Source organism: Hemitrygon akajei, chromosome 15 (assembly GCF_048418815.1).
Source record: "Hemitrygon akajei chromosome 15, sHemAka1.3, whole genome shotgun sequence".
Lineage (NCBI taxonomy): Eukaryota > Metazoa > Chordata > Chondrichthyes > Myliobatiformes > Dasyatidae > Hemitrygon > Hemitrygon akajei.
In genome coordinates, this window is record NC_133138.1 from 72,926,995 (window position 1) to 72,952,945 (window position 25,951).

Sequence of the window (25,951 nt, forward strand, 5' to 3'; positions counted from 1 at the left end):
TCAGAGCCTATACTGGAGACAAAATTTAACTCCTGTTGGAATGACATTTGTAACAGTGAAATACAACAACCAACAAACCACATTGGGCTTGTATGTGGTAAAAACAGGAAGGCCACCATTGTGAGGACATGAGTAGGTGAGACAACTACAACTTGATTGGAGATTCATCCACCATTTGCATGCCACATCCTCTGTACTGAAGCCGACAGAAAGTGAATTAGGAAAAATGCTGAATGATGCTACAATTGTCTCAATACTGTACGCCAGGAATCATTCCCCAAGAGAAGTTGGTGCCAATCACTGTGCCTCTGATTGGAAAGCATATTGGACCAAGGAGGGACCATGCTGCTCAGAGGAAACATGAAAGTAATGAAGGCGGTGGTTCGAGAGAACAGCTTTCATAGGCAGCATTTCTGAGAAAGCTTCTGTTAATCAGGCAGTTACTTGCGAAATGTGACTTGGATTTAAGCTGGAAGAGAGTTCAAGGAGCTTCAAGAAAATTGCAAGCATTCAGCCTTTGTGAGGATAAAGTACCAGAACCTGCTCTGCGTGTATTAGTGCATGAACTTTGAGTGGGAGACAGTAACCTGCTTCTAAAAGTAGAATCAAAGAACAAAGCCCAGCTAGATGAATGGAAGGTCTGAAAGAAAGAAGTTAATGTATATACAAAAATTAAGAATTTGTCAAATTATGTTATGGATGAAGAAACAAAGAGACATCAGATCGTAAAGGGAGCAATAGAAAGACTCCGGTGAACTAGTTGCACCTTCCCAAGATCAAAAGTAAAAAAGGAAGAAGAAATGTGTCCAAAGCTGTCAGAGTCAATTCTCACAGAGTCAGAGTTAACTCTTACACCACCCCAGAGGAAGCCCCAGAACCTGACATTGTTTTCACAGCCTCAAGTCTCACCTGCCAGGCAGAGTAATTCCCCTTTCAGGAAAGACGTTATCCCACAAGAGGAAGAAATCCTCCACAGTGATTAATTCTTTAGTCCTGAATGGGACAATTTAAAAGTTTTAAAAATTACTATGCTGTGGATGTCTGTATATAGTAGTTGTAGTATGCATTGAGATGTATAATCTATTGAGTAGGGGTTTATAGCTAAGCAGGGAGGAGTGTTGTGTATTTAATATTTCAATAATAATTGAGTGATAAGTGCGTGCCTCACTTAAAGCATACAGGAAGTTAAATTCACATTTTGGACTCCTGTGTCTTCCTTTGAATAAGTTCAATGTTTTGAGGTTACATAACATAATGTCTCCTATGTAAAAAGTGAAAAGTAAATATAATTTTTGAAAGAAATGAGGGTAAAGTGGCTCTTGAAATTGCTAGTTTGCAGACAGGGTAAGGAGGAGAGGGAGACAGCAGAAAGGAGAAATCCTGCAGTCTGTGCATTTTGACCTTGGGCAGATGGAAGAGAGTGTATGTCACTCAGAAGATGAGCCTCCAAGATTTAAAGAACAGTCTGTGCTTGTAGTTTTTAAGTATTGCCTCGAAGGGTCAGTAGCTTTAAAGTCCTTGGTTAACATATCTAAGGATCTATCAGAGGATCTTTCCTGGGACCAGTACATTGGTCATCACAAAGGAGACACGACAGTGTCTTCCTTAGAAGTTTGTGTAGATTTAGGATATCACCAAAAGCTTTTTATAAACTTCGATGGATGCACAGTGTAGTGTATCCACCACTGGTTACATCACGGCTAATGCTCAGAAACTGACAAAATGACATCAGGTAGAGGATACAGGCAAAGCCCTTCCTCCCATTGAGTATATTTACATGGAGCACTGCCACAAGAAGACATTCATCATCGAAGACTTCCACCCTGCCCCCAACCACCATCTAGGCCATGTCCTCTTCTCACTACTTCTGTCGGGAGGAGGTTCAGAAACAGTTATTACCCTAAACCATTAGGCTCCTGAAGCAGCATGGATAATTTTATTCACCTCTACCCAGAACTGATACTGTGATCTACAGGACTCACTTCCAAGAACTCTGTACAGCTCATTCTTAGTTTTATTTTTGCTTGCACATTGGTTGTCAGTCTTCTTCTGTTATATACAGGTTTTTAATAAAAGCCTGTTGTATTTCTTTTTGCCTGTAAATGCCTGCGAGAAAATAAATCTCTAGGTAGTATATGGTAACATATACATACTTTGATAATAAATTCACATTGAACTTTGAATTTTACTTTGAATAAATTTATTGTAGCCAGGATAGTGTGGTGTGGTTACAAACAATTCTCTTGAAAATTAACTATGTATTGACAAATCTCACAATGTTAAAATAATGCTCTCCACAGTATTTTCCAAAGGAAGGATTGTAGTGTTACGAACCCTGTAACTGGGTCACTTACCAGCAAAGATAGAGAGGTCCGTTGAAGTCTGATGATACTATTTTTAACAGTATTTATTAGTAAAAATACACAAAAATAATATCAATGCCAACATACAGATAACATACGTCGTCAATACTAAATCTAAAAGTGCGAGTATAATAATAATCAATAAGAAATAAGCTCTATCGTTGTCTAGGGGATAATGTATTGTCCGATGGAAATATAAAAGTCACTCAGTTCATGCAGGCTGCAGCCTTTGGTTGGAGTCAAGAGAGAGATTTTTAGAAACTTCCCGGCTTTTCCTTTTATGATTTCGATCCTTCCAGAGTTCCGTTGGTGTGGCCGGTCACTTGTGGCCTCTCCTTTAGCTAAAGCCGTTCTTCCGTGCGAGCCCGCCAATTCCCAGGCAAGGGAAAAGGACGCATGCGAGCCCCCCCACCGGCTGTCGCTATTAAACGCTGTTACGGGATTTCTAGCGTTTCTCCTGGTGCGTCTCAAGGGGTTGTTCCCCAGACCCTCTTTTATCCTTACACACGGGGTCTCAGATGTCAATCAGGTTGGGATGATGCAATCCCTCAACCAGCCCACTCTGGTCATCCCCGAGGGCTTCAATGAATAGTACAGTACTCAATACACAATTCCGTCTCTAAGAGACAATGGCCATTATCAGTGGTTCCGTCTTGCTGAGGCCAGGACACATTCCAAACCTTGTGTATTCTGGATGTCTCTCTCTCTCATTTCCTGGGTCCCAGACCCGAATTAATAGCGATCTTGTGTTTCTCAAAAAGAAGGGGGCTACTTTGTACCCTTCGGCCCCTCAGAGTTGTGGCACATTCGTAACAGTAGGCACTGTCAAATAAACTCTAATTTAGTTATGAAATATGATTTATGACATGAATTTAACAGTAAAAGAAGCAACTGAATTAATTTGTCTTAAATTGCTGCTTAATCTATTGGAATAGACTTCCATTGTTTAATTAAAAATTGAGAATGTGTATACATAGTTAACAAAACTGGGTTTTTAAAGCTCCTGTTTACAGTGGCTGTCCACTCTAGGATTATGCATCACTATTGAATGGGCTTCTGAGAAAAGGTGCTGAAAATATTCAAAATGTTTGGGAAAATCTGTAGTGAAAACTTGTGACTTGTCTGGCTGTTGAACTTTTATGATAACTGAAAACAGAAATGAGTTTGAAATTGCAAAGTGGGAGAGATGGAGAAAATAAAGGTCTATGATTGTGTCCTCCATCCCATTGTTGACATGATCATTTGTTCCCTTGGTTTCTTACCTTGCTCCTGCCTCCTTTTCTCTAATACTCGCCTGATACCTAATATTTCCCTGTGTGATGATAGCTCAACCATTCAACCTTCTGAGTGCCTCCAGTGTTTTGTATCTTTATTTAAGATTTTCAGCATTGTAGCATTTTGGATTACTGAATGGATTTCCTGTTTTCCAGATCTGACTGACAGTAGCAGCTATGCAAGAGCTAGATTCTGGGTGAATGAAGTCCAGAACTGCGAAGAGGTGAATTTTGTTATAATATTGAGAAGCTTGCACTAATCCTAAGGTTTTTGGAATTGATTAGCTCTTTTTTCTACTTTAATTCTATTTCAGGAAAAGTCTTGCACTAAGGGTTTATAGTTTAGAAAAGTTTTGGAATTTTGGCAGAGTTTTTTTCCATGTGGATTACATATGTAATCTGCTTGGGGTTTGTTGCTGGATTTGTGCTGTGAGTTGATTAATTTGTAACATAGGATTTCAATATCAAGTTTTAAGTTGTAGGTTTGTAGTAGGGCAGTTCTCACTTGAGTGTTTATAATTCAGATTGACTTAGTGTTCTCTGCCTTTCAGCACTGCAAGATCTACCTCTGTGGAACAAAGAGTGATCTTGTACAAAATGATCGCAGCGCTCGGGGAGTCGATTATCATGATGTTCAGGATTACTCAGATGGTAAAGTTTACTAGTTTACAAGCCACTCAACTACTAGACCTTGAAGTTAATATGTTCTTTTTTGGATTAAAGCTGGCAAGGAAGGAGGATAAAAGTCAAATAGTCCCTATTGGTAATAATTTTGAAAGGTTTTGTATGGATTTCTTTGAAGAAGAAAGAATAAATAATTGAAATACAAAATCTTGAAGATTATTAAAAGTGAACACTTGCCTCTTGCATCTATCTAGTATTGTACACATTTTCCTGGAGCAGTGGAGGCTGAGGGGAAATCTAAGGGCTTGTGAGAGGCATAGACAGAGTAAACAGGGAATATCTATTTCCCAGGGTTGAAATGTCTATTATCAGAGGGCATGTATTGAAGTAGGCTTGGGGGGGGTGGGAGTAAGAGTCGTAAGTTTATTACTCAGAGTGGTGGATGCCTGGAATGTGCTGCTGGTATGGTGGTAGAGGCAAATGCATTAGAGGCTTTTAGAGACGTTTGGATAGGCACATGAATATGAGGAAGATGGGAGCAAATGGACATTGTGTAGATAGAAGGGATTAGTGTTTGGACCTGTTCCTGTGCTGTACTGTTCTATGTTCTACTATTTCCCATTATCAATATGAACAATAGTTATGCTACTCAGCAGCAGCCAGCTCATATACAAGAAGGTTCAATAGGAAACAATGTGTGATGACCAGATAAGGTCTAACAAGACAAGAGAATATACAATAATTATTAGGATGTTGAGTAGTAAAGAAAAACTTTAGGCGTGTATGCCTGCACATCCTTAAGTGCAACAGGTCTATAGTGGTTAAATATATACAATCAGTGCTTTCTCTTCATTAGCTGAGAAATAGATTCTAAGTGCAGGGAAGTCATTCTAGAATTGTTTACATGACTAGTTAATCCAGAGCTTGAATATTGCCTATAGATATGGTTACCATATCACAGGAATGTACCAAAGGCAGTACAGAGAAACACACTCATAACTTTGTAGCCAGTAGTCTCATTAGAAAGAGCTGAAAAGTAAATTGTTTCTCCTTTCAGAATGCAGTTTCACTTGTTGAATCTTTCCGGCATTTTGTTTCTGATGTCGTGCATCATCAGTATTCTGTGTTACGTAGATGTACTTGATTAATTAGAATATTTATAGGATTTATTACATCGTAATCATTAGGCTTGTTTAAATGTGTGTTCTCTGACGCCGAACACAAGGAAAGTTTGAGGTGAATGTCCAAAAATGTGTCAATTTCAAGTGTAGCCTGGTCCTTTATTATCAACTTACTTAGAGATATTTGGCAAGTACATTCAGCAATCTTGCATTAAATGTAGTTATTGATTTCTGTTCTCTGAATCTTTATCACTGTGCAAGTCACATATGCAATATCTGTCTTTTAGAGATTAAAGCCAAGCTGTTTGAAACCTCCAGTAAGACTGGTCAGAATGTTGGTAAGTTCGTTTTTCATATGTCTTCTCACTGTGGGCAAAAGGCATACTGCCTGTTGTTCCTCTGTAGCCACCATCAGTAAGATTTGATAAGCAGATTTAGTATGATAGATTTTAAAAATAGAATGCATTATTTTATAATGGAGTTGGAGAGTTTATAATGAGACCATTATGAAGAACCAAGTGGTGTAACGCAGTCTACAGGAACTTAACTGCAAAGTTAACAAATTATTGTGTACTCTTTATTTCAGATGAACTCTTTCAGAAAATAGCAGAAGATTACGTGAATATAACAGCTTTCCAGGTGACAACAGGTAAACACTGCGGCATGACCTTCTGCCTTTGAGGTTGTGGTTATGGTGGTTCAGGCTGAATATAGACATGATAAGGGTGGGCATGTGTGTGACATGCTAGTCTTTGGGAGGTCTGGGATGCTGAAGGCTATTATTGGATCTCAAACTTTGTTTTCTGCTCTTAGGAGATGAAGCTGTGAATTTGGCTGAGAAGAAGAAATCTCCCTATTTGTTTAGCTGTTGTCATCAATAGCACCAGACTTGCCAATATTTTAAGGAGAAATTCTTGCACAAATTCCATGGACTTAATCTCCTTACTCAAACTGTTGGAATAAGCTTTCAAGAATTTAGAGGCTGGATCAACATAATGTTGATGTCTAAATGATCTCTGAGCCTCATACTGAAGTGACCTTTGTTGTTGGAATACTTCTTTTGAACTCATCGTGGAGTCCTATAGATAATCTCTACAAACAGCTAACCATAAGGCATTTAGAAAGCTCTGAGATTTTCTGCATAATGTACATTGTTTGCCTTATTTTGTGATAATTTAGTTCTTTTTGTGTTATCTAATGAAAACAGTGGCAGATCTCAGGAGTATTCAGCACACCAAGAAGGTGCACTCCACCTGTCTTGTTGCTTCACTAGGTTCTAGGACCTGTGTTTCCATATCTGGATTTTTAAACAGTGCATTAACTTTTTTTTGTTTTGGAGATTATTTTCAGCTAGTACTGAAACAGAATTGGCTATGTGAGTATTGGATGTTGATGCTGGCGAGGCCAAGTAGGAGCTGAGTAGGATGAGTTTGCACTAAGTGTTTTCTTTTTGGTCTTACTGTTCTTCATTTTGCTATGCTGTTTCTGAACATGTTCCAACACACAGAGCGTCCCAGATGCTCTAGAGTTTTGCCCCTCTCATCGAAGGGAATTCTACATTGCTGCTCAAAGGTGTAACACTGACAAAAGTCCAAACAGTCTCTGATGTACCTATGCTGCCTATTTGTCGTGAATGAAGAGGAAGAGGAGAGGCTGGGAGCTGTTGTGGGACCTGCAGAATATGAGATATCTGCAAAATAGGAAATGCCATGCTTAGACGACAGTGGTTGCAGTAGGACTTAATGCCAGTCCAAATCTCAGAACACCTTTCCGGGTGCCCTTTACTACTTTTGACTATATGAATTCTATCATGTATGAACCCTACAGGTAGTAGCCTTTGTGCCACAGCCAACATGTTAAGCATTGCAAGTTCCCCTGAATTATGATTATCTTAGTTTTTGTCATGTACACAATTATTCTGATCATTGCAGGCAGCATCGCCCCATCATTCCCAATACAACTGGCCGTTAACTCTGGGAAACTCTAATATTAGCCTTGGTAAGAGGTTAATTGTTAAATACTAATTATTTTTTGTAATGCAGGATACATTTGGGTAGACAGGAAATGCTGTTTATGCCATCTGTTCAAATTTAAGGGGACAATTGAACTCTAGCAATGGTTGGCTTTTTTACTGAAACCTGTGAAGCCTTTTAGTACAATTAGTTTTTAAATCATTTTCTCCCTTTCTGCCCTATTGTTCTGCTGTTAGGAGGAGCATTTTCCAATTGCTTCTGCCTTAGTGACCTAAGGAAGCAATATTTGCAGTTACCTCTAATTTGATGAAGCTTCCTGATTTAGTCGCTATCTGAACACTTACTGTGCCCAATTTTCAATATGAAAGTACCAAAACTTGTTCTAATACCCAAGGTGAGCTCAATGTGGTCTACTTTTTAATAATGAAAATATAAGCTAAACTAATAATTGAAAATATTTCATTACCCAAGATCATGTCCTCTGTATTTAAAACCAAATTTAGAGATATGTGAAAGTATTTGGAGTTTTAAATGAAAACAAATGACAGTTCAAATAACTTATTTGTTGGGAGTTTATGAAAGCTCTATTTGTTTAACTGAGATTGAAACTCCCAATGGCATCTTTTGTCATCGTAGCTGGGATCTTCTCCCTGTTTTGTTGAATGGCCTTGCTCAAGTTAGAATATTATTATGATTAAAGTTGTACACATAAACACTTATTTTTGGAAATGTCCTTTTGCAGAGTTAACAAGCACTGGTATACTGGAAGCTTTGAGGGTCTGAACTGGAAATATTATCAGGCCTTTAGACTAATTCTCAGGCTGAACAAAAAACAATTGCTGAATGGTTGTACAGTATTCATGCCCTTTCTGCAGGGGCAGGCAGCCACTTTTAAAAGAGGCAGTTAAATATTGCCTCGCTATTGTGAGCACATTCACTGATCAGAAAGGAAAAGGGCTGTGTGGTTGAAATTCAACTTCAAATGCAGCATGGTTGCTCGGGACTATTAATCTTTTTCTGAACTTCTAATTCACACGTTAAGGGTGATTGATTTATGGCTAACATGGAGGGCAGAGACTGTCTAATATTCTGGCACAGCACGACTGAGATACTGCTTTCAGATTGAAGTCATATTTATTCTGCATGTCCAAAGGATTGCAGTGCATTTTGCAGAACGAATCAGTGCTGTGAAGTCAGTGTATTTTATAATGTATTGGTCCTCTGAATAAACCTTAAAACCAGTTAATTCAGTTGTAAACACTATGATTGGTATCATTACTGACCGTTCTTGATTGTCACAATTCAGTAGTTTTTATTTAATGTGAGAAAAGAATTAAACATGCAAGGTTTCAACATGATGTTACTTGAGAACTGACTTTTATTTGTATTTATGCTCACTTATAACTTCTTGTTTTGCTTGACAGGATTCCTGTATGTTCTTGCTCCACTGCTGGTATGGTGTTTAACTATAGTGCTTTGCATTTTCATATCCTACAGATACAAAGCCCACCAGGTTTAATTGTCTGAATGTGTTGTTTTACATGGTCAGGAGAGTGCACACAATTAGACTCTGCTGCTGGTACAGTGTTTAACTACAGTGCTTTGCATTTTCATATACAAAGCCACCCGGTTTAATTGTCTGAATGTGTTGTTTTACATGGTCAGGAGTGTGCACATAATTAGACTCTGCTGCTGGGATGAATTTTTATCCCATTCAGGTTCAGGGACAGCTGTGACATCCTGCACTGCTGAACTGTCTTGTTAGTGCTCACTTATCCAACTTCAGGGTGCAGTTAGCACTCAGAGATACTGAGGGTTTCTTTGCAGCCGATTCATCTTAGCCAGACGTAGTTTATTGACAGCGTTGTCATTGATACTTGCATGGTCTCACACATTGCTTCATTGTAGTGCTACTTATTGGCTTGAATGTCCTCTTTAAGCTCTGTGTTGGAATCAAGCTACTAAGTTCTATAGCTGATAAGCTTTTAGAAGCCAGATTTAGATATTGTACAGTAACACTGATCGACCTACTTTCTGACTGTCCAGCTTAGCCTGCATTATGGAAATATTATTGTTTTTGTGCATTCACCATTTCTCTCTTAATAACCCCTGCTTCTCACTCACCTACATTTATTCCTGTATCACACACTAATCTAGGAAGGGGAGAAATTACTTGCTGCAATTCTGTCCAAATAATAGCATTTTTAGTTAATGTTTTAAAGAGATTTAAAATGAGGGAAAATATTAACAGTATCTTTTATGTCAGGATATTCAAGTGCTTCACACCAATTAGAATTATACAGCACAGAAACAAGATCTATGACTCAATTGGTCTACACCAGTCATGTTGTCTACCTGACTTAGCCCCAATTCCCTGCATCCCTTTTCCATCCATGTACTTGTCCAAATGTCTTTTGAATTTTGTAATTGTACCTGCCTTTACAGCTTCCTCCTGCAGCTAGCATAATGTACAAAGCTTCTCTCACCTTAAACCTATGCTTCTGTACTCGGGGAAAATTTTCATCCTTCATGATTAGATATACCTGTAAGGAAAAGTATCCCAGCCTACCCTGTAACTGGCGGAAGTCAGGAAGATCCTTAATGAATGCTTTGCTTCAGTATTCACCAGTGAGGGGGAGATCAGCACAGAGCAGGCTAATTTGCTGGAACTTGTTGAGCTAAAGAAATGTTTTGGAACTTTTGAAAAACTTCAGAATAGGTAAGGCCCTGGGGCCAGACAAGATGTACCCCAGTCACTCTGGGAAGTGAGAGGAGGTTGCTCATTTGCTGATGATCTTTGCATCATCACTAGCCACATTAGTAGCACCAAAAGATTGAAGAATGGCAAATCTTATTCCTTTGTTTAAGAAAGGTGATAGAGATAATCCTGGGCATTATAGAACAGTGGGTCTTGCATCATTGGAGTGGATTCTTAGAGACAGGATTTATGAGCATTTGGAGAAGCATAGTCTTAATTAGAGGTAATCAAGATTAGGGATAGCGGAAATGAAAGCATGGGTTACTAAATTTGCAGATGACAAGAAGGTTAGTGGTTTTATAGATGGTGTGAAAGGTTCGCATGGGTTACAAACAGATGTTGAAGGAATGCAGAGCTGGGCTGAGTAGTGGCAGAGGAGTGTAATCTGGAGAAGTGGGAAGTGATACAAAGTTGGAAGGTGGCACATGAAGGCAGAGTACAAGGTTAATGGTAGGATTCTTAGCAGTATGGAAGAACAGGGATCTTGGGGGTCCATGTCCATAGATTGCCCAAAGTTGCCATGCAAGTTGATCAGTTTGTTTCAAGGCATATGTTGGGGATTGAACTCAAGAGTACGAGGTAATATTGCAGCTCTATAAAACTCTGCTTAGAGCACACTCAGAGTATTGTGTTCATTTCTGGTCATCTCGTTATAGGAAGCATGTAAAAGCCTTGGAATGGGTGCTGCCTGGATTACAGAACATGTATTATGAAGAAAGCTTGAGCAAGATAGGGCTTTTCACTTTGGAGCGAAAGAGGACAAGAGGTGACTTGATGGAGGTGTATAGGATGATAAGAGGCATCAATAGAGTGGACGGACAGCCAGTGCTTTTTTCCCAAGAGTTGCAGTGCAAAACAAGAGAGAACATACTTTTAAGGTGATTAGAGGAACGTTCAAGGGAGATATCAGAGGTAGGATTTTTACACTGTGATAAGTACATGGTACACACTGCCGGGGGCAGTGGTAGAGGCAGGTAAATTTGGGACTTAGGTACATGTTGAAAGAAAAATGGAGAGTTATGGGGGAAGGAATTGATCTTGGAGTAGGTTAAAAGATTTACACATCATTGTGGGTTTAAGATGCTGTACTGTGGTTACTGTTCCACGTTCTATCCAGCACCCCCCCCCCCATAACTCAAACTATTCAATCCTGCAACTTCCTTGTAATTTTTTCTTGCATTCTTTCCAGCTTGATAACATCCTTCCTACAGCTCCACATAGTACCACACTGTCTACTTGTGCCTCTAGGTCTACTGTACTTTTGTACTTTCCAGGGTCCTAACAGTTGCTGTGTAGATCTGCCCTGATTCAATATACCAAGGTGTAATAGTTCCTACTTGTCTGAGTTAAATTTCATCTACCATTCCTAGGGCCACGTTCCCTGTTGATGTAGATTCTGTTGTAACCTTAGACAATCCATGCCACCAATTCTGATGTCATCTATAAATGTATTAACCATGCTAATTACGTTGATCTAAATTGTTAATATAAATAAAAATCAGTGGGCCCTGTGACTCAACACTGATTCAATCTGGAAAAACAGATCTCTACTACCACCTTCTGACTCGTGATCTAATCTTCCAAACTAGACTACCATGTGAGACCGTGCTGAAGTCCATGTTGACATTGTACCCTGTCCTCCATTGTCAGTCCTGTGGGTCAGCTCTTTAAAAAAACTGGAAGTTATGAGACATGCACAAAGCCATGCTGACTATCCCTAATTATTCCCTGCCCTTCAAGATGCTGATAGATCTCATCTCTCAGTGTCCCTTCAAGTAACTTACACACCACTGGCATTAGGCTCACCTGCCTGTAGTTCCACGGCTTGTCCTGGCAGCCCTTTTAAAACAAAGGCAAATCAGTTTCTTTTACCTTACCCTTGGCTAAAGAGTCACAGAGCATTACAGCGCAGAAACGGGCTCTTTGAGCCATCGAGTTTATGCTGTCTAGTGCCATTGACCTGTACCAGAGCGCTTCATACTCCTGCCATTCATGTAACCATATAACAATTACAGCACAGAAACAGGCCATCTCGGCCCTTCTAGTCCGTGCCGAGCGCTTACTCTCATTTAATCCCACTGACCCGCACTTAGCCCATAACCTTCCATTCCTTTCCTGTCCATATACCTATCCAATTTTGCTTTAAATGACAATACCGAACCTGCCTCTACCACTTCTACTAGAAGCTCATTCCACACAGCTACCACTCTCTGAGTAAAGAAATTCCCCCTCATGTTACCCTTCAACTTTTGCCCCCTAAGTCTCAACTCATGTCCTCTTGTTTGAATCTCCCTTACTCTCAATGGAAAAAGCCTATCCACGTCAACTCTATCTATCCCCCTCATAATTTTAACTACCTCTATCAAGTCCCCCCTCAACCTTCTACGCTCCAAAGAAAAAAGACCTAACTTGTTCAATCTTTCCCTGTAACTTAGGTGCTGAAACCCAGGTAACATTCTAGTAAATCTTCTCTGTACTCTCTCTATTTTGTTGACATCTTTCCTATAATTCGGTGACCAGAACTGTACACAATACTCCAAATTCGGCCTTAACAATGCCTTGTACAATTTTAACATTACATCCCAACTCCTATACTCAATGCTCTGATTTATAAAGGCCAACATACCAAAAGCTTTCTTCACCACCCTATCCACATGAGATTCCACCTTCAGGGAACTATGCACCATTTTTCCTAGATCACTCTGTTCTACTGCATTCTTCAATGCCCTATCATTTACCATGTATGTCCTATTTGGATTATTCCTACCAAAATGTAGCAACTCACACTTAACTGCATTACTGCAAACTCCATCTGCCATCGCTCAGCCCACTCACTCTTCTAACTGGCCTAAATCTCTCTGCAAACTTTGAAAACCTAGTTCATTATCCGCAACACCACCTACCTTAGTATCATCTGCATACTTACTAATCCAATTTACCACCCCATCATCCAGATCATTAATGTATATGACAAACAACATTGGACCCAGTACAGATCCCTGAGGCACACCACTAGTCACCGGCCTCCAACCTGACAAACAGTTATCCACCACTACTCTCTGGCATCTCCCATCCAGCCACTGTTGAATCCATTTTACTACTTCAATATTAATGATTGAACCTTCCTAACTAACCTTCCATGCGGAACCTTGTCAAAGGCCCTACTGAAGTCCATATAGACAACATCCACTGCTTTACCTTCGTCAACTTTCCTCGTAACCTGTTCAAAAAATTCAATAAGATTTGTCAAACATGAAACTTCCACGCACAAATCCATGTTGGCTGTTCCTAATCAGACCCTGTCTATCCAGATAATTATATATACCATCTCTAAGAATACTTTCCATTAATTTACCCACCACTGACGTCAAACTGACAGGCCTATAATTGCTAGGTTTACTCTTAGAACCCTCTTTAAACAATGGAACCACATGAGCAATACGCCAATCCTCCGGCACCATCCCCGTTTCTAATGACATTTGAAATATTTCTGTCAGAGCCGCTGCTATTTCTACACTATGTATAATGTACTTATCTAAATTTATTTTATATGTTGGACATCCAACCCAATTCACCACTTATGTTGGCAAATCGTTCTGTACTCTCGCCACCCAAGGAGTGAAGAAGTTTCTCCTTATGTTCTCCGTAAATATTCCACCTTTCACCCTTAACCTGTGACCTCTAGTTCTAGTCTCATGGAATCTTAGTGGAAAAAGCCTGCTTGCATTACCCCTTAATTTTGTACACCTCTATCAAATCTCTTCTTGGTCTCCTTTGCTTCAGGGAGTAAAATCCTAACCGATTCAACCTTTCCCTATAACCCTATAGGTCCCTGAAAATTTTCTCTGTACACTCGCAATCTTATATCTTAGGTAGGTGACCAACACTGCACACAATATTCCAAATTAGGACTCACCAATGTCTTATACAATTTCAACATAACACCTCAAAGCCAATATACCAATAGCTTTCTTTACGACCCTATCTATCTGTGACACCATTTTTAAGGAATTGTAGATCTGTATTCCCAGATCCCTTTGTTCTACAGCACTCCTCAGTGCTGTACCATTCACTGTGAAAATCCAACCCTAGTTTGTCCTCCCAAAGTGAAACACCTCACATTGTCTACATTAAATTCTATCTACCACTTTTCAGCCCATTTTTTCAGCTGGTCTAGATCCTGTTCCAAGCTTTGCCTTCCTCACTGTGCACTACACCTCCAGTCTTGGTGTCATCCAAAAATTTGTTGAACCAGTTATTTCTACCATATTATCATCCAGATCATTGATGTAGCTGACAAGCAACAACAGACCCTGCACCTATCCCTGTGACACTAGTCACAGACCACAAGTAAGAGAAGCAGTCATCTACTGAAACTTCTCCTGTGAGCCAATTTTGTATCCAATTTACTACCTCATCCTGAATGGTAAGCAACTGAACCTTCTTGGCCAACCTCCCATCTGGGATCTTGTCTAATGCCTAGCTAAAATCCACATAGACAACATCCACTGCCTTGCCTTCATCAACTTTTTTGGTGCCCTCCTCAAAAATCTCTTAAGGTTGATTAGACATGATCTACCAGGCACAAAGGCCTTGTTACATAGTCCTCATTAGGCCCTGTGTATCAAAACACATACACAGTGGATTCTGGTTAATTGAGATACAAAGGAATCTGTACAATTTGGTCCAATTAAACAGATGCCCTAATTAGCCAAAGTTTTATGGATTAATTAAAAAGATATAAGACAAACAAGCATTTAACAGAGTCATTCTACAGAATAAATTAGAACACAACCAATATTACTACAACGTTATAAAACTGTATTAGTTCCTAATTGTTATCAACAGAGGAGTTAATTCAGTGGGTGCTGCCATGTTTTGATTCACTGTAAATGAGCAAAACCAGCACAGACACCTGGTGTAGATCAGGCACTACCTTCACACAATTCTTTCGCTGATTGCATCCTCCCAATCTTTATTTTTATTTTAACGTTCAAGATTATTGTTGATTCCTTTAAATTCTTCATAGTTCCTAACTTGTTGGAAGTAATGAAATTGTTTAATCTTCGCCCCCGGCTGTTTTGAATTATCTTACGACTTACTTCTTGCCTACTATCAGTGACAAAAGTAACTGCTTTTTGAACAGAAACAAACGTCACTGACACCATTTAAAATCTGTTGGGCAACAGTCTCCTGTCCCAATTAACCTACATAGTGTCCCAGATAAATGAAGAGTAGCCTGGATATTTTCTTAAGTACTCTTGACTTACAGAAAATAGAAATCTACAGCACATTACAGGTTCTTCGACCCACAGTGTTGTGCCGACCATGTAGCCTACTCACCAGCAGTTTCTCCAGCATTTTTGTGTGTATTACTTTGAGTTTCAGCATCTGCAGATTTTCTCTTTGTGATTTTCTCGATTAGTTTTTGTTCTTTAACATTTGTTTCAAATAAGCAGCTGCCTTGATTCCTTATTTAACTGGAAATTCCTCCCCCCCCCCCCCCCCCCCCGTATATCCAGTTCCTTAAAATACCTTCTGTGTTGGTGTGTGGCCTAGTGGGCAAGGCATCAGACTAGTAACCTGAAGGTCATTGGTTCGAGCCTCAGCTGAGGCAGCGTGTTTGTGTCCTTGAGCAAGGCACTTAACAACACATTGCTCTGTGACGGCACCGGTGCCAAGCTGCATGGGTCCTAGTGCCCTTCCCTTGGACAACATCGGTGGCGTGGAGAGGGGAAGGCCTACAGCTTGGGCAACTGCCGGTCTCCCATACAACCCTGCCCAGGCCTACGCCCTGGAAACTCCAGGCGCAGATCCACGGTCTCTCGAGACCGACGGATGCCACCACAAAATACCTTTCAATAACTTACACACTGCTGACATCAGGGTCTCTGTCCTGCAAATTCCCAGCTTATTCTTCCAGCCTTTCTTAAACAATGGAATAAAATTAACTATTCTCTAATCCAACAGCACGTCTCGCATGGTTAAGGATGTTTTAAATACCTCTGCTAGGCTGTTACAATGTCAGCACCGGCCTCCCACAAGGTTCTAGGGGATGCTTTGTCAGTCCCTGGTGATTTATCCACCCTAATTTGTGGATACCCTAACCCCTCCCCTGTACATACTAGTAAACATTCCTACAAGGATATTATCCCCCACACCCTCATGTATATGTGCTCGTATCTGTGTGGGTGTTTTACGTGCTTCTTTGCATGTACGTGTGTGTGTGTGTGCGTGTGTATGTATATACGTGTATACATGTGTGTATAGATACGTACGTGTGTATGTATAAAAATGTATGCGTTTGCGTGTGTATATATGTACGTTGGTCTGTATATACACATGCATGTGTGTGCATCTGTATATACGTGTGTATGTACAGTGACATGAAAAGGTTTGGGCACCCCTGGTCAAAATTTGTTACTGTGAATAGTTGAGTAGAAGATGAACTGATCTCCAAAAGTCATAAAGTTAAAGATGGGGAAACATTCTTTTCAACGTTTTAAGCAAGATTAGTGTATTATTTTTGTTTTGTACAATTTTAGAGTGAAAAAAAAAGGAGCACCATGCAAAAGTTTGGGCACCCCAAGAGACCTTAATTAGCTTGTTAGGGCTATGGCTTGTTCACAGTCATCGTTAGGAAAGGCCAGGTGATACAAATTTCAAAGCTTTATAAATACCCTGACTCCTCAAACCTTGTCCCAACAATCAGCAGCCAGGCGCTCCTCTAAGCAGCTGCCTAGCACTCTGAAAATTAAAATAAATGATGCCCACAAAGCAGGAGAAGGATATAAGAAGATAGCAAAGTGTTTTCAGGTAGCTGTTTCCTCAGTTCGTAATGTAATTATGAAATGGCAGTTAACAGGAACTGTGGAGGTCAAGTTGAGGTCTGGAAGACCAAAAAAACTTTCTGAGAGAACTGCTCGTAGGATTGCGAGAAAGGCAAATCAAAACCCCTATTTGACTGCAAAAGACATTCAGGAAGATTTAGCAGACTCTGGAGTGGTGGTGCACTGTTCTTCTGTTCAGCGACACCTGCACAAATATGACCTTCATTGAATAGTCATCAGAAGAAAATCTTTCCTGCATCCTCACCACAAAATCCAGCTTCACAAGTTTGCAAAGGACCATCTGAACAAGCCTGATGCAATTTGGAAACAAGTCCTGTGGACTGGTGAAGTTAAAATAGAACTTCCTGGCCACAATGAGCAAAGGTATGTTTGGAGAAAAAAGGGTGCAGAATTTCATGAAAAGAACACCTCTCCAACTGTTAATCACGGGGGTGGATCGATCATGCTTTGGGCTTGTGTTGCAGCCAGTGGCATGGGGAACATTTCACTGGTAGAGGGAAGAATGGATTCAATTAAAAACCAGCAAATTCTGGAAGCAAACATCACATTGTCTTTGAAAAAGCTAAAGATGAAAAAAGGATGGCCTCTACAACAGGATATTGATCCTAAACACACCTTAAAATCCACAATGGACTAACTCAAGAGGCGCAAACTGAAGGTTTTGCCATGGCCCTCACAGTCCCCTGACCTAAACATCATCAAAAACTTGTGGATAGACCTCAAGAGAGCAGTGCATGCAAGATGGTCCAAGAATTTCACAGAACTAGAAGCCTTTTGCAAGGAAGAATGGGCGAAAATCCCCCAAACAAGAATTGAAACACTCTTAGCTGGCTACAGAAGGCATTTACAAGCTGTGATACTTGCCAAAGGGGTGTTACTACTGACCATGCAGGGTGCCCAATGTATATGAGTATATGTGTGGGTGTATGTGAGTGCATATGTGTGTATTATATACACACATGTATGCTTATATTTGTGTGCATATGAATATATATGTGTAAGTGTATTTGTGTGTGCAGATTAATTTAAGTGTGTGTGTATTTGGGTGTATATATATATGTGTATAGTGTGGGTGTATGTATATATACTTGTGCATGCTTGTATGTATATGTGTGTTCGTGAGCACGCATTGTGTATGCATGTGTATATTTCTGTGTATGCGTATTTATACGCACTTGTCTATGTATATGTATGCGTGTGTTTGTATGCGAGTATGTGTGTACGTGTACGCGTGTGTGTCTGTGTATACAGTCCACCCATCTCTGGATCTCCACTCCGACTGTCCACTCTTCTCCTTAACCTTCTCCACAACGTTCTCATTCATAAAGTGTACAGGACAAGTAATGTCACAGGGTAGCTGGCTGCTGATTGGCTCACACACGACCCAGCAAAGAGAGGAGGAAAAGTTGGAGTGTCTGCTGGTTTGTAGCTTTCTGATGTAAGATTAGAATTTAAAGATAATGAAATAGTTTGAGAATGTGGAATGTTGGCATTCATTTCTAGAGGTATAGAATATTAGAGCAGGGATGTGATGTTGAGGCTCTATAAGGCACACGTGAAACCACACGGAGTATTGTATATGTGTGTAGGTATGTATATATGCCTGTGTATATAGGCGTGTGTGTGTATGTGTATGAGTATGTGTGCGTGTGTATGCATATATATTTGTGTGCATATTTGTGCCTGCTTACATATGTATATATGTGCATACATGTGTGTGGGTGTATACATCTGTGCGTACATGTGCATGCGTGTGTATACATCTGTGTGTATGCTTATATATGTTTGTGTGCATACATGTATACATGTGTGGGCTAATGCTTATAAATGTGTTGCCGAATACATATAGGTGTGTGAGTGTATGTGGGCGTGTGTGTGTGTGGGCGTTTGTATGTCTATGTGCATGAGTGGTTGTGCGTTAATGTGTGTGTATGCGTGTGCAAGTATATCTTTGCGTGTTTGTGTATACGTGTGTGTATGTATATATGTTTGTACACAAGTATGTGGGTGCATATGCATGTGCATGAGTATACATGTGTGTACTTGTAATTGTATGTGTGCCCATGCATGTATGTGTGTCTATACATGCGTGTGTATGTATACATGTGTATATGTGTGTTTGTGTGTCGTCCTTTAAATTAGTTTGTTTTGAAGTTTCAAAACAATGTTGGCAACAAAGTATTTTTAAACCAAACCTGAGGTGGCTACTGACCTTTTTGAAGTGCAGCGAGAGCGATGGCAAGTTAAAAAAACAATGCAGAGATGGTAAAGTTTTAAAAAAGAGCAGCAGAGGACTTGTTCTTCAGAAGGAGAGACCCAATTAAGTTAAAAGAATTCATGGGTTAATGAAAAGTGAGTACTGGGTGCTAATCTTTTTTTTTTAAAAAAAGTGCTGGCTACGTTGGAAAGATTGACATATTTGGTTATACAATGGGTAAATGGCTGATGTATACTGAGCTAATTCAACAATATTTTGAAGTAAATGAGAAACAAGTACCAGTTTTACTGAGTTCATCGGGTTTAAAGGCCAAGTTTGCTTTGAAGTTTAACTGTTCCAACCAAACCACCCAAAATGAGCTTTACTGATGTTGTCAAAGTAATGCAGGAACATTTCGAACAGAAGTCATTGTTGATTGCAGAAAGCTTCAGGTTTCATTAGTGGAATCAAAAGGAAGGAGTCAGTTTCAGCATACGTGGCAAAGTTGAGGTGATTGTTTAGTTTGTGGAATCTTCCAAGAAAATATTCAGAAATGTCTCCTAACTGAAGCACAGCTTACATTTAAAAGAACAGTTGAAATCACTGTTTCTATGGAAACTGCTGACAGAGATGCAATTTAGTTAATGAGCGCGAAGAAAATTGCAGTGTCTGAACAGAAGCCTGTCTAGACAAACAAATTATATTACCGCTGTGGTGAGGGCTCACATACATCCAAGCAAAGCAGATTTAAAGGTAAAACTTGTAGAAAATGCAACAAAGTAAGACATGTACAAAGAGTATGCCAGGCACACAAAAATAAATGGATGACAGAGAGAAGAGAAAAAGTTTAAAAAGTCAAGTTGCAGTTGCGAAGAGAACTAATCTGCATTCTGTTGATGAAAATGCCACAGGACTATGTAGTCTTGAGACTTACATTCTGAAAACTAACAATAGACAAGCTTACACCAGAAGTGAACAGCAAATTAAAATGGAATTGGACACTGGCTCAGCTGTTTGCCTTTGCATTTCAAAGTTACTAAACTGGAACCTGCAGATATCAAACTGGAGAAAAGACGAGCAGTGGTCCGATAACAACAGTGTTTGTAAGCAACATATGGGGGGGGGGGAGAACTGATATGTTAATCAGGCATTCATTTGCAAAATGTGGCTTGGTTTTAAATGGAAAAGAGTTCAAGGAGCTTTAGGAAAGTTGTGAACATTCAGCTTTTGTGAGAATAAAGAACCAGAGTCTACTCAGCATGTATTAAGGTTATTGCATGAACTTCAAGTGAGAGACAAAAAGTTGCCTGTAAAAGTAGATGGCAAAGACCAAAGCACAGCTGGATGAATGGAAATTCAAAAAGAAAGGAGTCCATGGGGATATGAAAACAGGATTCGTCAAATGATTTTGTGGATGAGGAAACCAAGAGGAGAGATCAGATAGTAAAGGGAGCAATAGAAGGATTAACAACAGAATACTCCAGTGAACTAAATGGACTTTTCCAAGATCAAGATACACAAACTAGAAGAGAAAGGGATTGAAGTAGATCCAGAGAGAGAAAAGGAGAAGAAAGGTGTCCAGAGCCATCAGAATCACTTCCTGCAACCACCATGGAGGAGGCCCCAGAAGCTGAGATTATTTCACAGCCACAAGTCTCACCTGTCAAATGGATTGATCCCCCCATCAGGAAAGACCTTATCCCAGAAGAGTAAGAAATCCTTCACAGCAATTAAATCTTTAGGTCTAAAAGGAACCATTTAAAATTTACTATTCTGTGGATATCTGTATATAGTATTTGTATTATATAGTACACTGTGTATATAGTTGAGATGCTTTCTAGATTGAATAGGGGTTTATAGCTAAGCAGGCAGGAGTGTATTTTGATAATATTTCAGTAATCTTGTGTATGTGCATTCTTTATTAAAGTAATTCATGTATGTTTTCTGTATAAATAAGTGAATTGCATATGTCATCACACTGCCACTATATGCGGGCACCTTACTTAAAGTAACCTCGAATTTCAAAGGTTTCAAAGGTACACTTAATATCAGAGAAATGTATACAATATACATCCTGAAATTCTTTTTCTTCGCAAATGTCCACGAAAACAGATGAGTGCTCTAAAGGATGACTGACAGTTAAATGTTAGAACCCCAACCCCCCCTCACACGTAAGCAGCACAAAGCAATGATCCCCCCTTCCCCCACCAGCAAGAAAAAGCATCTTTGCTTGCGGAGTGCTCCACCGAGCACTCAAGCATGCAGCAAAGCATCAATAAAGACACAGACTTGCAGTACCCCATAGACTACTCGTTCACCTGGTAATTTGCTCTCTCTCTCTCCCCCCAATAAGGGAAAAAGAGTTGTCTCCATTTCACAGCGAGAGGGGAGACGTAACAAGCAACTGGCTGATTTACGATGTTAAAAGTCCATTGTGTCGCTTTTTCCAAGCTCTGTGCCCAAAGAACTCTGGTCTCTGTGCACACAGCCAGCAGCCAGCTCCGTCTCCCATGAAATGCCAGCTTCCTGCGGAGGGACCAACCTCGAGTCCACCCACCTCCTGGAAACCTGAAGGGGGGCTAGTCTTCTAGGCCACGTCCTTGTATATCAAATAACTGCCAGTTGTGAGACCCCGAGAGTGGGTCTGATTCCCGCAAAGAACCGAAGTCACCGTGTAACACTAGGTCAGGGTTTTCAAAAGAACTCTGAAAGGGAAAAACAGATATTAAAGATAGAAATAGAGCTGTTTCTGAAGATGCAAGCAAAGGAGTCGCCGTTAGGCACCATTGTCTATTAAGCTCCACCTGCATTCCAAGACTCTTACGTCTTCCTTTGAATTAGTTTGATGTTTTGAAGTTACAAAACATAATACCCTCCACTTCAGATGCTGTACAGTTCCCACCTTCCTTGGAGGAGAGCCCAATGATTAAAAAATTTGAGACCCTCGCTCCTGTATCGTCTCCTTAGCCACATGTTAAACTGAATTATCTTATTTCTGGCCTAAAGATGATGCAGATATCTCTGCAGGGCCCCTTAAATTTCTTTAATAGCTTTCCAGACTGCTAGAAACTCCTCTCCTGTGATATAGGTATGATCCAAGACATTACTGTTCATTTCCCTTAATTGCTGAGTTTCCAACAGATAATCACTTTGATCCTAAGGGAACATATTCTCTCCTTTTAATACACCTATAAAGTCTCATTGGATTTTCTTCTATCTTATGTCTCATCCCCTTTTTTGTCCTCTTGACTTTTCTGTCTTGGATCTACCATTACATCATTTATACTTAAGGGATTTATTTCCTTGATGCCTTTTTCCTGATGAAAACTTTAATATTCTTTGTCAGTCAGGAATATAATAATACCAATTCCTTAATAATATCAGCCTTGTCTTTCACTCTAACAGGAACATGCTGGCCCTGAATTCTCTCACTTTTAAAAGCCACCCTCTTGCCAGTCATCCTTTACCTACCAACAGCCCCTCTCAATCATCCTTTGCAAAGTCATGTCTAATGTCTTAAAATTTTACCTTACCCCAATTAGGACTGGTCCATAAGTTTAAAAAAATGTTTAACTATTTTAAAACGAAAAGAATTATGGCCACTGATCCAAATGACAGGACAAACATTTACCCTGTGCTATTTACCAATAGGTCCAGTGTCCTCCCCAGTCCCACCTCCCTCTCATAAGGCCAGCTGTATATTTTGAGAAAGCTCATCCAAGTCCTTAGCACTGCTATAACGAAGGAAGTTGAAATTACCCTTTACTTGCAGCTATCTGCCATCTCATACATTTGTTCCTCTAATTCACACCATTGAATGGCCTACACTACAGTCCCAGAGATTATCTAATTTCTGAATTCCACCCACATAGCCTCACTAGATTTTCTCCCAAGTACACCCTCCTCAAATACTGTCATCATGCGGCCCTTAATTGGAAACACCACCCCTCCCTTCTCCTCTTAATACCATGCCTACAACATTTGAACATTGGGCTGGTAGTCCTGCCCATCCCTTCAGGCTATGAAACCCAGTCCCTGCAAGCAGTCCACGCTGAATTCCTCTGCCTTACCTGTCAGGCTTTCTGAATTAAAATCAATGCATTAAGTTTGAATGCCAGTGCTTATTCGATCTACCGAATGTGCTCACTTGTATGTTTATATTAGTCTCAATTTTCCTCTCTGCACACTACTGCCCTCCAACGCACTTGCCCTTGCCAGCTTAAATACTGAGTATCAATAAATATATCTCTCCACCGGGATATTGGATCCCCTCCAGTGTGGGTGCTAACCTGTCCTTGAAGTCCCACTGCCCTATGAGAGCCCAATGATATTAAGGAACATTTTCTTCTGCACCAACTTCTCAGCCACACATTTAACTGCACTACCTTATGATACAGGGAGTAATCCTGAGACTGCAACCCTAGACATCCTGTTTTTTTAAAAAATCCCCCTATGTTCTGCTTGCACATTGCCGCCATCTTTCCTGCTTATGTTGTTGGGCTACCAGATTCTGGCTGCTCATCCTCCCTTTTCAGAATGTTCTGCGCTTAATCCTCTCACCCTGGCACCAGACCATCTTAGAGCCTCACTTGCAGCTGTCTGTGCCTCTGAGTACATTAAGACTGCTTTTCTGGCTAACCTCCCTAGGGAGGCTATTTCCCTCCATGCCCTCCAACCATAAAGCCCAAATACTGTTCAAAATGGTATACTTGTTAGAGAGGGGAATGGCCACAGAATACTTCCATACTACCTGTGTACCTCTCTTGTAATAACGCATCTTATGTAGCTGAGCCTTTGGTGTCAGCACTTCCCGGAAAATCCTCTCTATAGCACTCTATGCCATATACTTTGAGTCGGGGACTGATGAGAGCTCACCGATCTTTCCACAGGCCTGATGAAGGTCCTCAGCCCGAAATGTGGATTGTTTATTCATTTCCATAGAAACTGCTGACCTGCTGAATTCCTTCAGCATTTTGTATGTGTTTCTCTGGATTTCCAGTAACTGCAGGATTATGTGTGCGTGTATTGAGTTGAGCATTACAGCATTTTATTGTATTTCAGATTAAATATCCAATGAATGCGTCCTTTGGAATGTTTCTCAAAATAATGAAATGAATTTTAGCATACCTTTTCAAACATGAAGATCCTAAACTTATTGGTCAGTCTCTTGTTGGCCATTTCCTAGCTGCAGACATTGGATGAACATACAAATTGAGGACTGTAAAGCTGTAAATCTTCCAACAATATGAGAAGATACATCTACTGAAAGAACACAAACATGTCCCCTTAAAATATTAACATCTTAACACATACAGTACTACATACTCCCAACTAATAATGCATTTCATGCTTTCAATCTCCTTAGTAAATTTCAATTCTCTGACCCTGACTGCTTCATTTTCATCATGCATGTCCAATCCCTATGCACTTATATTCCCCAACAAAAATACTTTGATTCTCCAATTCTTTCTCAAGAAAAGAAACAACCAGTTCCCCTCCTCCAACATCCTCCTGCATTTGGCAGAACTGGTCCTCACTCTCAACAGTTTTTCTTTCACCTCCTTCCACTTCCTCCAGACTCTAAGGACATTGGTAAGGGCTTGCCTCTTCATTGGCTGTGTAGAACAGTCCATGTTCTGAGCCTTTCTAGCAATGCTCCTCAACTCTTCCTTCACTACATTGATGACTGCATTGGTACTGCTTCATGCACCCATGCTGAGGTTGTCAATTTCATCAACTTTGCTTCCAACTTTCAACCTGCACTTAAATTCACTTGGTCCATTTCTATCACCCTTTCCCCTTTCTTACCCTATAAAGTCCAATTTCACTCAATCTCTGGAGACAAACTTAATGGGCAACTTTTATAAACCTACTGATTCCCATGACTATTTTCACTATACCTCTTTCCACCCTGTCTCCTGTATAATTGTTATTCCTTTTTCTCAGTTCCTTCATCTCCACTGCATCTACTCCCAGGATGTTCTCTTTCTTCAAAAAATGGTGTTCATTGCAAACACCAATGCCCTTGAATGGAAAATCCTACATAAAGTAATGGATCTGGCCGAGTCCATCATGGGTAAAGCCCTCCCCACCACTGAGCACATTTATCTACATTAAATCCTGTCACAGAAAGTAGCATGTATCATCAGGGACCCCCACCACCCAGGACACACTCTCTTCTCACTGCTGCAGGAAGCAGGTACAAGAGTCTTAACTCACACCACCAGTTTCAAACACAGTTACTACCCCTTGACCATCAGGCTCTTGAACCTAAGGGGATAACTACTCGCCCAATCATTGAAATGTTTCCACAACCAATGGACCCAAGTTTCAAGGAATCTTCATCTCATGTTCTTGATACTTATTCATTATTGTTTCTTCTTTTTGTACTTGCACAATTTGTTGTCTTCTGTATTCTGTTTGAACACCTTAGTTATGCCTTCTTCCATTGAATCTGTAATAGTTATTATTCTATAGATTTGTTGAGTATGCCCTCAAGAAAATGAATCTCAGGGTTGTATATGTACCTTGATAAAGTTTACTTTGAACTTCCCCCCTCCACCATTGATTCTGCCCTCACCCACATCATTTCCCAAACATCTGCACTCACCCCATCTTCCACCACCTTAACAGTGATAGACTTCCTCTTCACCTTACCACCCCATGCTCTTCCACATCCATCATTCTCTGCAACTTCCGCCATCTTCAAAGGGATCCTTCCACCAAACATATCTTCACCTCGCCCCGTTTTCTGCAGGCATCGCTCCCTTTGTGATTCATTTACCCAAAA

The 25,951-nt window shown here is 40.2% G+C and overlaps 1 protein-coding gene across 1 annotated transcript in view; it reads left to right on the plus strand.

Moving 5' to 3' along the window:
- rab24 (RAB24, member RAS oncogene family) overlaps positions 1-8,713 on the plus strand; it is a 55,937-nt gene extending 47,224 nt beyond the window's left edge. Inside the window, exons 5-9 of the mRNA XM_073067753.1 lie at positions 3,794-3,861; positions 4,189-4,288; positions 5,670-5,720; positions 5,969-6,031; positions 6,196-8,713. Of these exons, the coding sequence (XP_072923854.1) occupies positions 3,794-3,861; positions 4,189-4,288; positions 5,670-5,720; positions 5,969-6,031; positions 6,196-6,263 (350 nt within the window). The 3' untranslated portion in view covers positions 6,264-8,713. The remainder of the gene's footprint in view (positions 1-3,793; positions 3,862-4,188; positions 4,289-5,669; positions 5,721-5,968; positions 6,032-6,195) is intronic.
- The last annotated feature ends 17,238 nt before the right edge of the window (positions 8,714-25,951 follow it).